Consider the following 14,773-nt stretch of genomic DNA (forward strand, 5'->3'; position numbering starts at 1 on the left):
TCCGACCTCCAGTTTCTGTGGGTTGCTGTTTTGTTCAAAACTTCTACTTCTCTCAGAACATTGTTCTTTGCTAAGGAGTCAGTTACCCCAGGATGCTATGCTCCTTCTCCTTCATGCTCAGGACAACCCTCAGATCATGGCTGTCTGGCACAGATGGCAGATGGGCTTCAAGGTGACACTAATTCTCTGGTACTCTCTGTCCTCCACAGCTGTTCCATGGGGTCCTACTCAGCAAGTCTCTAGTGAAGTCCACTCTCTTTTTTCTTACTTATTCAGTTCCTGACTGTCCTCTTGTTCTCCTGAAAGCATTTTCTAAAACAAACAAACAAACAAAAATTTTGAAAAACAACCCCACTTTCTCTTTCTTGGAAACCAACTTGTGACATAAGAAATGACCCAAATCCTAGTTTTTTTATTACTTCTTTCCTCACTTTTCTTTTGTCAAGTAGGGAAGATAAAAGGAATGGGTGAATCATAAATAAAAGAGCATTGGACCATGGATAAAGTGCCAGGAAACACACAAGGACCAGAAGGAAATATCTCTTTTGCTGTGTTGACCTAATTTCCACAGTAGTCCTGTTCTGCAAATGCAGCCATGGCTTCATTCACTTATTCAGCATCAGCCTCACTATTATGTTGATATGGTGTTGATTCCTATTCCTAACTTTATCACAGGATGTCATGTAACTTGTTGCTGGTAAACTTCTCTGTCTGCTAGGCCTATGATCCTACATGACTCTGATCTTTGCCCATTTAATCAAATTCTATCAAAAACCTGCCTTTGCACAAATTGGTCCTTTATAATTGTAACATAGCAGGTCTGAAAACCTTGCAGCTAAGACTACCTTCCTTAAACATTGGCTTCCTATGTGCATACTTAGATGCCAAGTATTTAGTAGCTGCTTAGTTTTACTCATTGTGCTTGCTGCAGGTTGCATGGAGATGAATCAGATGGAATAAAACTAGATCCTTCCATTAAATACATAATTAAACTTGAGAAAAAGATGGTCTGGAAAATACATGAAAGGAAACATATAATGAGCAATCAACATTTTAGAGTTTAGGGAATGAACATTTGTTCTTCTTTAGTCAGACTGTTTGAGTTTAGATACTGACACCAACACAATAATTGTAATGTGGGCAAGTTATGCAACCTTTCTCTGCTTTCATTTCTAAAATGCAGGTAATAAAACCATTAGGATTGTTGTAAGAATTGCAAAGATATTTAAAACAGTGCTTAGTACTGAATAAGCATTCAGCTATTGTTAGCCATTGGTAATATCCAGCATTTGTGAATCTCTTTTTAAATTACAACATTTAACCATGAAACAATTCTACGTGGAGGATATTGTTATCATATTTGACAATGATAAAAATCTTTGATGGAAATTGTATGATAAAATGGAATGTTGAAATTCAAACCTACACCTGTTTGTACTATTGCCTTCAAGGGAAAAAATGAGCTTATAGAAAAAAAATGCCAGGATAATATTCTAAAAGATAGGACATTACCTATATAGTGCCTGTGGAAAATGAGAAGGAGTTCTGAACCCTACCTGAGAAACTCTCAGAGAAAAATGATAGTTATATCATGAGTTTCAAACATGAAAGATTGGCTGTGTCTCCTCTGCTCTTTTGAATGAGAAAGTAGGGCTAGTATACATTAAAAAAAGAAAGAAAGAAAACTTGAAGGATGAAAGAAAAAGGATCTTCAGGGAACACTGTAATTGGCTCATTGCTTTAGTTTGGGAAAGTATAAGGAATTGAGCTAGAATAGTAGACTTCATATGCTAAATGAAGGATGGGAAACATTCAGGGATATTCTGGCAAAGTACTGAATAATCATATTGATTATCAGAGATTAGACCAACAGCTGTTTGCCAAATGTGTTAGAAGAGGGTGAGATCAGATTGAGGGATATAGGGCTTTTTGAACTTCAAGTAAGAGTTGATGAACACAAGGGAAGAAATCATGAGTACTTTGTAGGCCACAGTCAGAAAGAATTTTTGTTTGAATCTAGAAGATGTTGTAGAAAGAGAATAAATACCAAGGGATTTATGTGAAAGCTGCTGGAAATGATATTTTTGTATATATTTACTTAGAATTTCTCACATTAAAATTAGGTGAATTTTCTACTTCTGATGATTATTACAACTGTAATAAATAATAGTCTGATAATTATGAAAATATACTTGCAAAGCTCCAAGTACACGAAGCAAAATTAACTGATAGTGTAAGCCATTCTACTTTCAAATCTATCCCTTACCAAGCAACATCTCCAAAAAATTGAAAGTAGTCCCAGTAAACTAAAAGTTAAGGACAGTTTTGCTCAAGAACAAACAGACATTCACCTTATTGTCATGGATTAATGGAACCCCATGACAGGAGGTAAAGCTGCTTTTATATAATAGGAACAGGAAATCCACTTTGGTGCCTCCTGTTACTCCCTTGTCCCATTGTAATTATGAATGCCCAACAATCTTAGTTATTGGTAGAACTATCACGTGTCCTGTTCCTTCAGATCTGCTGGTTTTTATCTATAAACATATTTATGTACAGAAGTGACTACTCTCCGCAGATGACCTGGAGCAGCACAAATTCTAAAGCAGACCCATTCATGTTTTAACTATTATGATATATATATATATATATATATATATATATATATATATATATATATATATATAACATTAGGATTCATTTTGACATCATTATAAAAGCATGGGATATAATTTGTTCTAGTTCAGTCCCCAGTACTTCCTCTTTCCATCCCTTCCTCCCTCCCCTGTTCCCTTCCCTCAACTCTACTAATCTTTCTGCTTCTATTTATAGCTATTTGCTATCTATTTATAGTTTTGTTTTTTTGTTTTCTTTAATTAGTGTTTCATAGATATACATGATAGTGAGATTCACTGTGGCATATTCATACATGTAAATAGGAAAGTTAAGTCAGATTCATTCTACTTTATTTCCCTGTTTCATCCCTCCTCCCTTCCCTTCATCTACTCCAATGATATTTCCTCTATTCTCTTTTTCCCTATGCATTATTTTGGATCGGCTTTCATATATCAGAAAAAATATTTGATGTGTGACTTTTTGGGACTGGCTTATTTCACTTAGCACGATAGTCTCTAGATCCAACCATTTACTAACAAATGCTATAAAGTCATTCTTCTTTATGCAGAGTTATACTCCATTATGTATAGATAACATGTTTCCTTTATCCATTCATCAGTTGAAGTACACCTAAATTGGCTCCATAGATTGACTACTATGAATTGTGCTCTTGTAAACATTGATGTGGTTGCATCATTGTAGTATGCTGATTTTAAATCTTTTGGGTATATACTGAAAAGTGGGGAGAAGTGGTATAGCTGGGTCAAATGGTGGTTCCATTCCTAGTTTTTTGAGGAATCTCAGTACTGCTTTCCAGAGTGGTTGCACCAATTTGCAGTTCCACCAGCAATATATGGATGTACCCTTTCCCCCACATCCTCTCCAACATTTATTGTTACTTGTATTCTTGATTATTGCCATTCTGACCAGAGTGAGATGAAATCTCAATGTATTTTTAATTTGCATTTATCTAATTGCTAGAGATAATGAACATTTTTTTTCATGCAGTTGTTGACCACTTATATTTCTTCTTGTAAGAAGTATCTGTTTAATTATTTTACTCATTTATTGATTGAGTTATTTGGTTTTATTTTGATGTTAAGTTTTTTGAGTTCTTTATATATCCTGGAAATTAATTCCCTATCTGATGAACAGGTGGCAAAGATTTTCTCCCATTATGTATGCTCTATCTTCATGCACTTGATTGTTTTCTTTAATGTGAAAAAATTTTAATTTAATGCCATCCCACTTATTATTTTTTTTAAATTTTTTAAAAATTTTACTTCTTGAGCTTTCGGAGTCTTGTTAAGAAAGTCAGTTCCTGAGCTGACATGTTGGAATGTCAGGCCTCCATTTTCTTTTAGTAGGTGCATGGTTTCTGATCTAATTCTTTGGCCTTTGATCTACTTGGAGTTGAGTTGTGTTTAGGATGAGAGATGGATGTTAAATTTTATTCTTCTACATATTTATTTCCAGTTTTTCCAGCATCATTTGTTTAAAAGGCTATGTTTTCTCCAGTATATGTTTTGGTGCCTTTTCCTAATATGAGGTAACTCTATTTATGTGGGTTTGTTTCTGTGTCTTCTATCCTATTCCATTGGACCTCATGCCTATTTTGGTTCCAGTACCATGCTGGTTTTGTTACTATAGCTCTGTAGTCTTGGGAGATACCAGATTGGTGTGGTAGGCAACTTTGGCTCAAGGACTTTTTAAAATTTTTGCTGAACAATCCTTAGACTGTCTGAGAAACCAGGACACTTCCATACAACCTTTCCTCATTTTCTTCTTTATTTAACATCAAATTTGCATTACAATCTGAGGGTCTCTCTGAGGTTTCTGCTTCTCAGTTTGAAGTTGCCCACACATATGCATTCCCAATTACAATGGAAAATAGGAGTAACAGCTGGAACCAAAGTTAGTCTTCTGGGTTGCACAAATATCACACCCTCTTCCCATTGTGTAAAAGCAGTCTTACTTCCTGCTGATTGGGATCAATTACCCCATGGCAATATGGTAACATCTAGATGCCTTTGGGCAAACAGTACCTTAATTTTAGTTTATTCAGACTCTAGCTTCTCTGATAAAAGTTTGCCCCATTTGGGAGATCAGACTTTCTACTTCTGTAAAAATCAGAATTATGAAGAAAAGTCTCATGAAACACCTCAGTGAGTCATGGGAGTGATGTTCAATGGAGGTAATCCCGCTTCCATAGTCATGGGTCCTGGACTTAACCTGTTTTTCTTTTGGCATAACACCATACAGAAGTCTCTGATTTAATAGATTGCATCCTAACAAATTGGACCAAATCCTTTCACGGTGTTTCCACTGAACTGGACTTTCAGCTGCACATTTAGAAGGTTCTAAAATTTTTGAGTGGGGCTTTTATTGAATAATATAGTACTTGATATGACCGGTGAACTACTTTGTTTGGTGCCTTATGCTGTACCTCCTTTGCTAACAAACGAAATTTGCAATCAGATGTTGTGCTAGGTCACATTCAATGTCTGTAGATCATGCATTCTGTAAATATTGGATACCTAGAGCTGGACAACACAGCATACACCCCCCAAAATATATTTATGAGAACAAGTCCCTGGATCACTGACCAGAGTGAAAATGATCTGATATACACAACTTTCTACAAAGTGACCATTTGATCTTCTCAAGACATAGAGAAGATCCTAAGTGGGAATCCATGTCAGCCCTTCTGTATATTGCTCATTTTGTCAGTTTTTTTTTTTTTTTTTGAACCAAGGATTGAACTCAAGTGCACTTTAGCACTGAGCCACATCCCCAACCCTTTTTATTTTATTTTATTATTTTTTTTTACTTTGAAACAGGGTCTTGTTAAGTTATTTAGATTCTCACTAAATTGCTGAGGCTACTTTTGAACCTGTTATCCTCCTGCCTCAGCTTCCTGAGCCACTGGGATTACAGGCATGAGCCACTATGTCTGGTGTTTTGTCCATTTTGATGAAGCTCAATATCAACTAGCTGACAGCATTTTGTCTACCTGTTTGTTCAGCGGTTCTCCCACAATGGTGGTTTCTGGTTGCACTATATGAGATATAAACACTTCACTCTTTATTCCTACTCTGATGTAGCTCTCTGTATATCCACACCCTGGACGCTTATGGCAGCATGGCAGGACCAAGGCATCAAGGGATGACAGGGTTCTTTCTAAAAACTCATTTACTTTTAGGAGGAAGCTGTTATTTATATTGTGACAAGAAAATAAGTATTTGAAAATCTGTGTCTGTGGTCAAATACCGGGGATTTTGAAAGGACATTGTAGGAATGGAATTACATTTAAGCGTAAATCATATGTGATATGGAACCTTTATAAGAAAAGGAATGAAAAGTAACAAATATATAATTAGATGAAAATATGATGATCATTTACTTAGACTAAGAAAAGAAATCTCAACAAACTACTAGGCCTGTGGAGATCTGAATCATTTTCTCCCCCTCTGGGAATTTTTAAGGAAATTTGCCAAACTTCTTGCATAAGAAAAAATGTTGAGGGCAGAGAAATATGAGAAATCTCTGCACTCTCCACTCAATTTCTCTGTGAACTTAAAACTGCTCTAAAAATAAAGTCTACTAAAAATATATATTTTCTGATTTTCACCTGGCCGCTCTCCCAGCTAGGACACTCTATAATTCTCCTGAGTCTCCCAAGGACTCACTGGCCCATGGAGGCCTGTGAAGGCACCCACAGCTTGGTATTCATCAGCTTCACAGCATCTAGCCCTGAGCTGGGGACACTAGCTTACTCAGCATCACTCAACAGCATGAGTACTCTCCTGGAAAGAAGTGATTTCTCATCCATTGTCTTCTAAGTGGTATTGCCCTAGGGATTTTCCTTCATTTTTTGGATATTTCTTTTCACTTTACTTTCCTTTATCCAGTCTCCAACTTTGGAGGTCGTCAAGGTTTGGGCCTAGTCCTAATTCCCTTCTTATTCTCTCATATCTCATTAGACACTTACATTGACATTTATGTTTCTTTTATCTTTTATACACAGATGACTTACAAATTTATATTTCCAGACCAGATGCCTTTTCTGATTGGAATATATAAATAGCCAGTAGATATCTTCACTGGAATGACACAAAGTCACACCCAAATCAATATATTCAAACTGAATTCATAATGTTTCACACCTCAAATATAGCAACTTATAACATTGCCAATTTTAGAAAATTTAACTTCCACTTTCAGTTAATCACTTCATTTATAAAGTCTAAAATTTTACAGTCATCCTTGAATTTCTCTCATTCTCATCATATTTATCTAAAATAAAGTTTTCCAGTATTATCTCTTAAGCATCTCTCAAATATGTCCATTTCTATCTAACTTTCCCAGCAATAGTTTAATCCAGGATGCTGCCATGTAAATTCTGGGCCCAAAAAATAGCCTTCTAATTCGTGTACCTTCATCTATTCTTGCCCTGTTCTTATCAAATCAACATATAGAGGCCATAATGATCTTTTTAAAAATGCAAATCTGATTAAATCAGATCCTTGCTTAAGCCTGATCAATGTCTTCCCCTTACTCATAAGATAGAAAATAAATTATTCATCAAGGGCTTGCAAAGCTGTAAACAGTCTGGTCCTAAGGCTCAAGTTTCATCTCACTATGTGCTTTCTTTAACTCAGTCTACTCATCTTCTGCAGTGGTCCTGTACACACAAGATCTGTCTTTCTGCCTCATCTTTTGTAAGTGCAAAAATAGTTTCTACTATACTCAGGCAACTTCTAATTATGGTTAATATGTCAGCTCAATTGTCCTGTATGAGAAATTTTTCCCAGACCTGCTTTTTAGATGTCTTTAACTATCCTCATAACAATGATAGTTTTTTATATTTCTATGGGTGTTTTTTTTTTTTTTTTTTCTTTTGCACTACAAGGCAGTCTTTATGGTACTGAGGACAATTTTAATTTTTCTCACCATTGAGTCACCAATCTCTGGCACAGTCCTTGGTACCAAATACTCCATGCACATTTATTAATAAATGAATGACATTAGTTATGATACTGTTACCAGTGATTTTTCTGTATAAGAATGATATATTTACAAGAATTGTGAGTTGCTGTCTTGGTAAATATTTTCAAAAATCTTACCCTAAAGTCAGTTTATCTAACTTTTAAAAGGATCATTTTCTCTAGTAAATTGGAGTTTCTAAAATATATTTGTATTTGTAATTCAGAGAGTATGCTGCATGAGCTGTTTACCTACTAATTTTCTTAATGGTAGTATTTGATCATAAATGTTGGTTGTCACTGGGTCATCTATTTAAGTTTCTTAATGTATTTACTATGCACATATCAAATTGATTGGAGATGATTTGCTGATCTGTTTTACTGAGGTAAATAGATGTCTAGTGTTCCAAAAAAAATGCAATTGAATTGATTTGGCAGACGTCTGGAAGAATACTTAACACATGTTCTCCCACCCAAGGGTATCCAATTCAAAGCCATAGCATCAGCCAAATTAAATTCTCTGTGAAAAGCACAGGGGTAGCTGGCTCCATACTGGCTATATTTGTGTAAAATGCAAGACTTATAGGGAGATGAAAAGCAAGAAAAGAAGTCAATAATAAAAGATCAGGGACTTGGTGTGTGCAACTGCAGATGTCTGTCATATTCCATGGACCTCAATTGTGATAGCTAATCATTCCTTATAATAATCCTAGAGCTTTTGATTCTTCCTGATGCAACAAACAAGGAAGCTGATATTCAGGGATTAGCTGATGTTCAGAGACTGTTTCTTAAGAAGGTGATATTCAGGGAATATTGGTGATACCCAATACCTACACTTTATCTTGGACTCAAATGTTACTTTCTAAAATGTTTTTCATGGTATTGGGGATTGACCCCTGTGGCACTATTTTTTTCACTTTGAGAAAGTGACCAAGCTGACCACATATATGTGATCTTCCTGTCTCAGCCCATGGAGTAACTGTAATTGCTGGTGTGAGCCACTGAGCTTAGCTTTGAAAGACTTCTCTTAATACCAATGCTTTCAGCAAGTGCTACTCTAGTGGCACATACTACCCTACAGACTTTTCATCATATGTAGCCTTTTTTCCCCATCATACCACATTGTAATTGCTTTATTATCCGTCTGCATATCCCAGTAAGTTTGAATGTAAATTCTAAATGGTCTTCGATTATGTCTTTTTTTTTTTCTTTTTTATTTTTTTTTTAATTTTTTATTGTTGGCTGTTCAAAACATTACATAGTTCTTGATATATCATATTTCACAATTTGATTCAAGTGGGTTATGAGCTCCCATTTTTACCCCATATACAGATTGCAGAATCACATCAGTTACACATCCATTGATTTACATATTGCCATACTAGTGTCTGTTGTATTCTGCTGCCTTTCCTATCCTCTACTATCCCCCCTCCCCTCCCCTCCCCTCCCCTCCCCTCTTCTCTCTCTGCTCCCTCTACTGACATTCGTTTGTCCCCCTTATATTATTTTTCCCCTTCCCCTCACTTCCTCTTGTATGTACTTTTGTATAACTCTGAGGGTCTCCTTCCATTTCCATGCATTTTCCCTTCTCTCTCCCTTTCCCTCCCACCTCTCATCCCTGTTTAATGTTAATCTTCTTCTCCTGCTCTTCGATCCTACTCTGTTCTTAGTTACTCTCCTTATATCAAAGAAGACATTTGGCATTTGTTTTTTAGGGATTGGCTAGCTTCACTTAGCATAATCTGCTCTAATGCCATCCATTTCCCTGTAAATTCTATGATTTTGTCATTTTTTAATGCAGAGTAATACTCCATTGTGTATAAATGCCACATTTTTTTTATCCATTCATCCATTGAAGGGCATCTAGGTTGGTTCCACAGTCTAGCTATTGTGAATTGTGCTGCTATGAACATCGATGTAGCAGTGTCCCTGTAGCATGCTCTTTTTAGGTCTTTAGGGAATAGACCGAGAAGGGGAATAGCTGGGTCAAATGGTGGCTCCATTCCCAGCTTTCCAAGAAATCTCCATACTGCTTTCCAAATTGGCTGCACCAATTTGCAGTCCCACCAGCAATGTACAAGTGTACCCTTTTCCCCACATCCTCGCCAGCACTTGTTGTTGTTTGACTTCATAATGGCTGCCAATCTAACTGGAGTGAGATGGTATCTTAGGGTGGTTTTGATTTGCATTTCTCTGACTGCTAGAGATGGTGAGCATTTTTTCATGTACTTGTTGATTGATTGTATGTCCTCCTCTGAGAAGTGTCTGTTCAGGTCCTTGGCCCATTTGTTGATTGGGTTGTTTGTTCTCTTATTGTCTAATTTTTTGAATTCTTTGTATACTCTGGATATTAGGGCTCTATCTGAAGTGTGAGGAGTAAAGATTTGTTCCCAGGATGTAGGCTCTCTACTTACCTCTCTTATTGTATCTTTTGCTGAGAAAAAACTTTTTAGTTTGAGTAAGTCCCATTTGTTGATTCTAGTTATTAACTTTTGTGCTATGGGTGTCCTATTGAGGAATTTGGAGCCCGACCCCACAGTATGTAGATCGTAGCCAACTTTTTCTTCTATCAGACGGCGTGTCTCTGATTTGATATCAAGCTCCTTGATCCATTTTGAATTAACTTTTGTGCATGGCGAGAGAAAGGGATTCAGTTTCATTTTGTTGCATATGGATTTCCAGTTTTCCCAGCACCATTTGTTGAAGATGCTATCCTTCCTCCATTGCATGCTTTTAGCCCCTTTATCAAATATAAGATAGTTGTAGTTTTGTGGATTGGTTTCTGTGTCCTCTATTCTGTACCATTGGTCCACCCGCCTGTTTTGGTACCAGTACCATGCTGTTTTTGTTACTATTGCTCTGTAGTATAGTTTGAAGTCTGGTATCGCTATACCGCCTGATTCACACTTCCTGCTTAGCATTGTTTTTGCTATTCTGGGTCTTTTGTTTTTCCATATGAATTTCATGATTGCTTTCTCTATTTCTACAAGAAATGCCGTTGGGATTTTGATTGGCATTGCATTAAACCTATAGAGAACTTTTGGTAATATCGCCATTTTGATGATGTTAGTTCTGCCTATCCATGAACAGGGTATATTTTTCCGTCTTCTAAGATCTTCTTGTATTTCTCTCTTTAGGGTTCTGTAGTTTTCATTGTATAAGTCTTTCACCTCTTTTGTTAGGTTGATTCCCAAGTATTTTATTTTTTTTGAAGATATTGTGAATGGAGTGGTTGTCCTCATTTCCTTTTCAGAGGATTTGTCGCTGATATACAGGAATGCCTTTGATTTATGCGTGTTGATTTTATATCCTGCCACTTTGCTGAATTCATTTATTAGCTCTAATAGTTTCTTTGTATACCCTTTTGGGTCTGCTAGGTATAGAATCATGTCATCTGCAAATAGTGGTAATTTAAGTTCTTCTTTTCCTATTTTGATGCCTTTAATTTCTTTCGTCTAATTGCTCTGGCCAGTGTTTCGAGAACTATGTTGAACAGAAGTGGTGAGAGAGGGCATCCCTGTCTTGTTCCAGATTTTAGAGGGAATGCCTTCAATTTTTCTCCATTCAGAATGATGCTAGCCTGAGGCTTAGCATAGATTGCTTTTACAATATTGAGGTATGTTCCTGTTATCCCTAGTTTTTCTAGAGTTTTGAACATAAAGGGATGCTGTACTTTGTCAAATGCTTTTTCCGCATCTATGGAGATGATCATATGATTCTTATTTTTAAGTCTATTGATGTGGTGAATAACATTTATTGATTTCCGTATATTGAACCAGCCTTGCATCCCAGGGATGAATCCTACTTGATCATGGTGCACAATTTTTTGATAAGTTTTTGTATCCGAGTGGCCAGAATTTTATTGAGGATTTTTGCATCTAGGTTCATTAGAGATATTGGTCTGTAGTTTTCTTTCTTTGAAGTGTCTTTGTCTGGTTTAGGTATCAGGGTGATGTTGGCCTCGTAGAATGAATTTGGAAGTTCTCCCTCTTTTTCTATTTCCCGAAGTAGCTTGAAAAGTATTGGTATTAGTTCCTCTTTAAAGGTTTTGTAAAACTCTGCTGTATACCCATCCGGTCCTGGGCTTTTCTTAGTTGGTAGTCTTTTGATGGTTTCCTCTATTTCCTCAATTGATATTGGTCTGTTTAGGTTGTCTATATCCTCCTGACTCAATCTGGGCAGATCATATGACTTAAGAAATTTATCTATGCCTTCACTATCTTCTAATTTATTGGAGTATAAGGATTCAAAATAGTTTTTGATTATCTTCTGTATTTCTGAAGTGTCTGTTGTGATATTGCTTTTTTCATCCTGTATGCTAGTATTTTGAGTTCTCTCTCTTCTTCTCTTCGCTAGCATGGCTATGGGTCTGTGGATTTTATTTATTTTTTCAAAGAACCAACTTTTAGTTTTGTCAATTTTTTCAATTGTTTCTTTTGTTTCGATTTCATTAATTTCAGCTCTGATTTTAATTATTTCTTGCCTTCTACTTCTTTTGCTGTTGTTTTGCTCTTCTTTTTCTAGGATTTTGAGATGAAGTATGAGATCATTTATTTGTTGTTTTTTTTCTTTTTTTAAGGAATGAACTCCAAGCAATGAATTTCCCTGTTAGAACTGCTTTCATAGTGTCCCATAGATTCCGATATGTTGTGTCTGTGTTTTCATTAATCTCTAAGAATTTTTTAATTTCTTCCTTGATGTCTTCTATAACCCATTGATCATTCAGTAACCTATTGTTCATTCTCCAAGTGATGTATTCTTTTCCCTTCCTTCTTTTATCGTTGATTTTCAGTTCCATTCCATTATGATCAGATAGGATGCATGGTATTATCTCTACTCCTTTATATTGTCTAAGAGTTGCCCTGTGACATAATATATGATCTATTTTTAAGAAGGATCCATGTGCTGCTGAGAAAAAAGTGTAACTGCTTGATGTTGGGTGGTATATTCTATATATGTCAATTAAGTCTAGGTTATTAATTGTGTTATTGAGTTCTATAGTTTCCTTATTCAACTTTTGTTTGGAAGATCTTTCCAGTGGTGATAGAGGTGTGTTGAAGTCTCCCATGATTATTGTATGGTGGTCTATTAGACTCTTGAACTTGAGAAGAGTTTGTTTGACGAACATAGCTGCACCATTGTTTGGGGCATAAATATTTATGATTGTTATGTCTTGTTGGTGTATGGTTCCCTTGAGCAGTATGTAGTGTCCCTCTTTATCCCTTTTGATTAACTTTGGCTTGAAATCTATTTTATTTGATATGAATATGGATACTCCTGCTTGTTTCCGAAGTCCATATGAGTGATATGATTTTTCCCAACCTTTCACCTTCAGCCTATGTATGTCTTTTCCTATCAAATGCGTCTCCTGTAGGCAGCATATTGTTGGGTCTTGTTTTGTGATCCATTCTACTAGCCTGTGTCTCTTGATTGGTGAGTTTAAGCCATTAACATTTAGGGTTATTATTGAGATATGGGTTGTTCTTCCAGCCATATTTGTTTATTTATGTTACTAAACATGGTTTGTTTTCCTCTTTGATTATTTTCCCCCCTTTAGTGTCCTACCTCCCACTGTTGGTTTTCATTGTTATTTTCCATTTCCTCTTCCTGTAATGTTTTGCCGAGGATGTTTTGAAGAGATGGTTTTCTAGCTGCAAATTCTTTTAACTTTTGTTTATCGTGGAAGGTTTTAATTTCATCTTCCATCCTGAAGCTTAATTTATGATGAGAGAACATGATGTCTGAGAAATCCAGTCAGCTTTTTATAAGGAACTGGCTACTGTTCAGCTTCCCTCTCTCCTTGAGGTAAGTCAACAGGTGCCTTCGTCTCCTCCATGTGACCTTTATCCCATACTTCTCTTCAGGGGTTTCATTAACCAGAATAGGTCCAGGTTCTGGGCTGGTAGGAGTACTAGTTTGAAGGACACAGCTTACAAGGCTGTTTTCCCTCTGATCTGGGGAAAAGGAGTTCTCCTTCACAGATGATGACTCTGGGGTCTGGATATCAGGCAGAATAAACACATAAGGAAAGTTCTGAAATGCATTTGCTGACAGTTCCCCACAGCTTTGGGGACTGAGCACTGGAATTAAGGGTTTTCTGGAAATGTCCTTTCCTGATTGATTGGGGCATCCCTTTACTAAGGGGATCCCCAGTGTCTCTGAACTGGAAGACAGCTGTGGACTCTCAAAGGTTAGACATGGAAACTTGCAGGTAGATTTTCGGCTTGAATGTCTTGCTTCGTCTTGGTGACGATGTTTCCGGTGGGCTGGGAAACAGCTTTCTACTGTTGTGTCAAACTGAGGTGTTACCCAAGAAGTGATAGTGCTGTGGTCTATAGGCTTGCTGGGCACCTGTCTAGTGTGGGTGATGGGCCTCTGTGGAGCTCCATAGTGATGTTTGGGGCCCTCCAGTGGCTGCTGGTGGAATAACAGCTGAGCTTTGTGGGAAGATTGGCCGAGTCTTCTTTTGGGAGGCATCAATAGGTGAATGAAGGGCAGTTAGTAACCACATGGTGCTGGCTGCCTTTGGGTTGTGGAGTAGGTTCCAATTCAAACCCATGCCTTGGAAGTGTGAAGACCTGTTAGGAGGTTACTGTGTCATCTAAGTGAGAAATGATGGGGGCCTAAATCCAGGCTGTCAGTGGAGAGGGGAGGCTGACACACAGAGGCAAGGTCCGCAGATAATGTGTCCATTGGACCTAGTAACCCGTGAACTTTACTAAGAGCCTTTCCTGCCCGGCGGGGCTGTGGCCGCCGCTCCTCTCCTTCGATTATGTCTTCGCGGTTTACCATTATATTCTCAACAGGAACAGATCGGCCTTAAAATGCTACTGAACACATGAATGTCCAAGATTATGTGACCTGAAAGAATTTGGTTGTAGGGAATAACAATTTTGAAACTCTAAATCATTCTTTTAATTTTATTTTATATTATAAAATTTATTAATTTTTAATATAGTCTTTATTTTTTTATTATTATTCAGCTATGATGAGGCCAAAAGATTTGTCATTAAAAGAATTTATTCCTCCTTGTTCTCAAGAGAAAGTGGCATAAGATCACCATGGTAAGTTAGAAGGTAGAAGAGGTGAGGAGGAAAGGTGGACAAGAGGCTATATTTTATAGTTTGTTTTAATTTATTTATTTATCTATTTATTTATCTATCTATTTATTT

The 14,773-nt window shown here is 36.7% G+C and overlaps 1 protein-coding gene across 1 annotated transcript; it reads right to left on the bottom strand.

Moving 5' to 3' along the window:
- Window positions 1-13,355: 13,355 nt before the first annotated feature.
- LOC124100075 (RAD9, HUS1, RAD1-interacting nuclear orphan protein 1-like) lies at window positions 13,356-14,324 on the bottom strand. The gene has a single exon (XM_046455391.2). It carries the CDS (start codon window positions 14,076-14,078, stop codon window positions 13,356-13,358), a length of 723 nt encoding a protein of 240 aa, XP_046311347.1. The 5' UTR covers window positions 14,079-14,324.
- Between the last annotated feature and the right edge of the window lie 449 nt (window positions 14,325-14,773).

Source organism: Marmota monax, unplaced genomic scaffold, assembly GCF_021218885.2.
Source record: "Marmota monax isolate L192 unplaced genomic scaffold, Marmota_monax_Labrador192_F-V1.1 WCK01_AAM20220418_F8-fsc00053, whole genome shotgun sequence".
Taxonomy (NCBI): Eukaryota; Metazoa; Chordata; class Mammalia; order Rodentia; family Sciuridae; genus Marmota; species Marmota monax.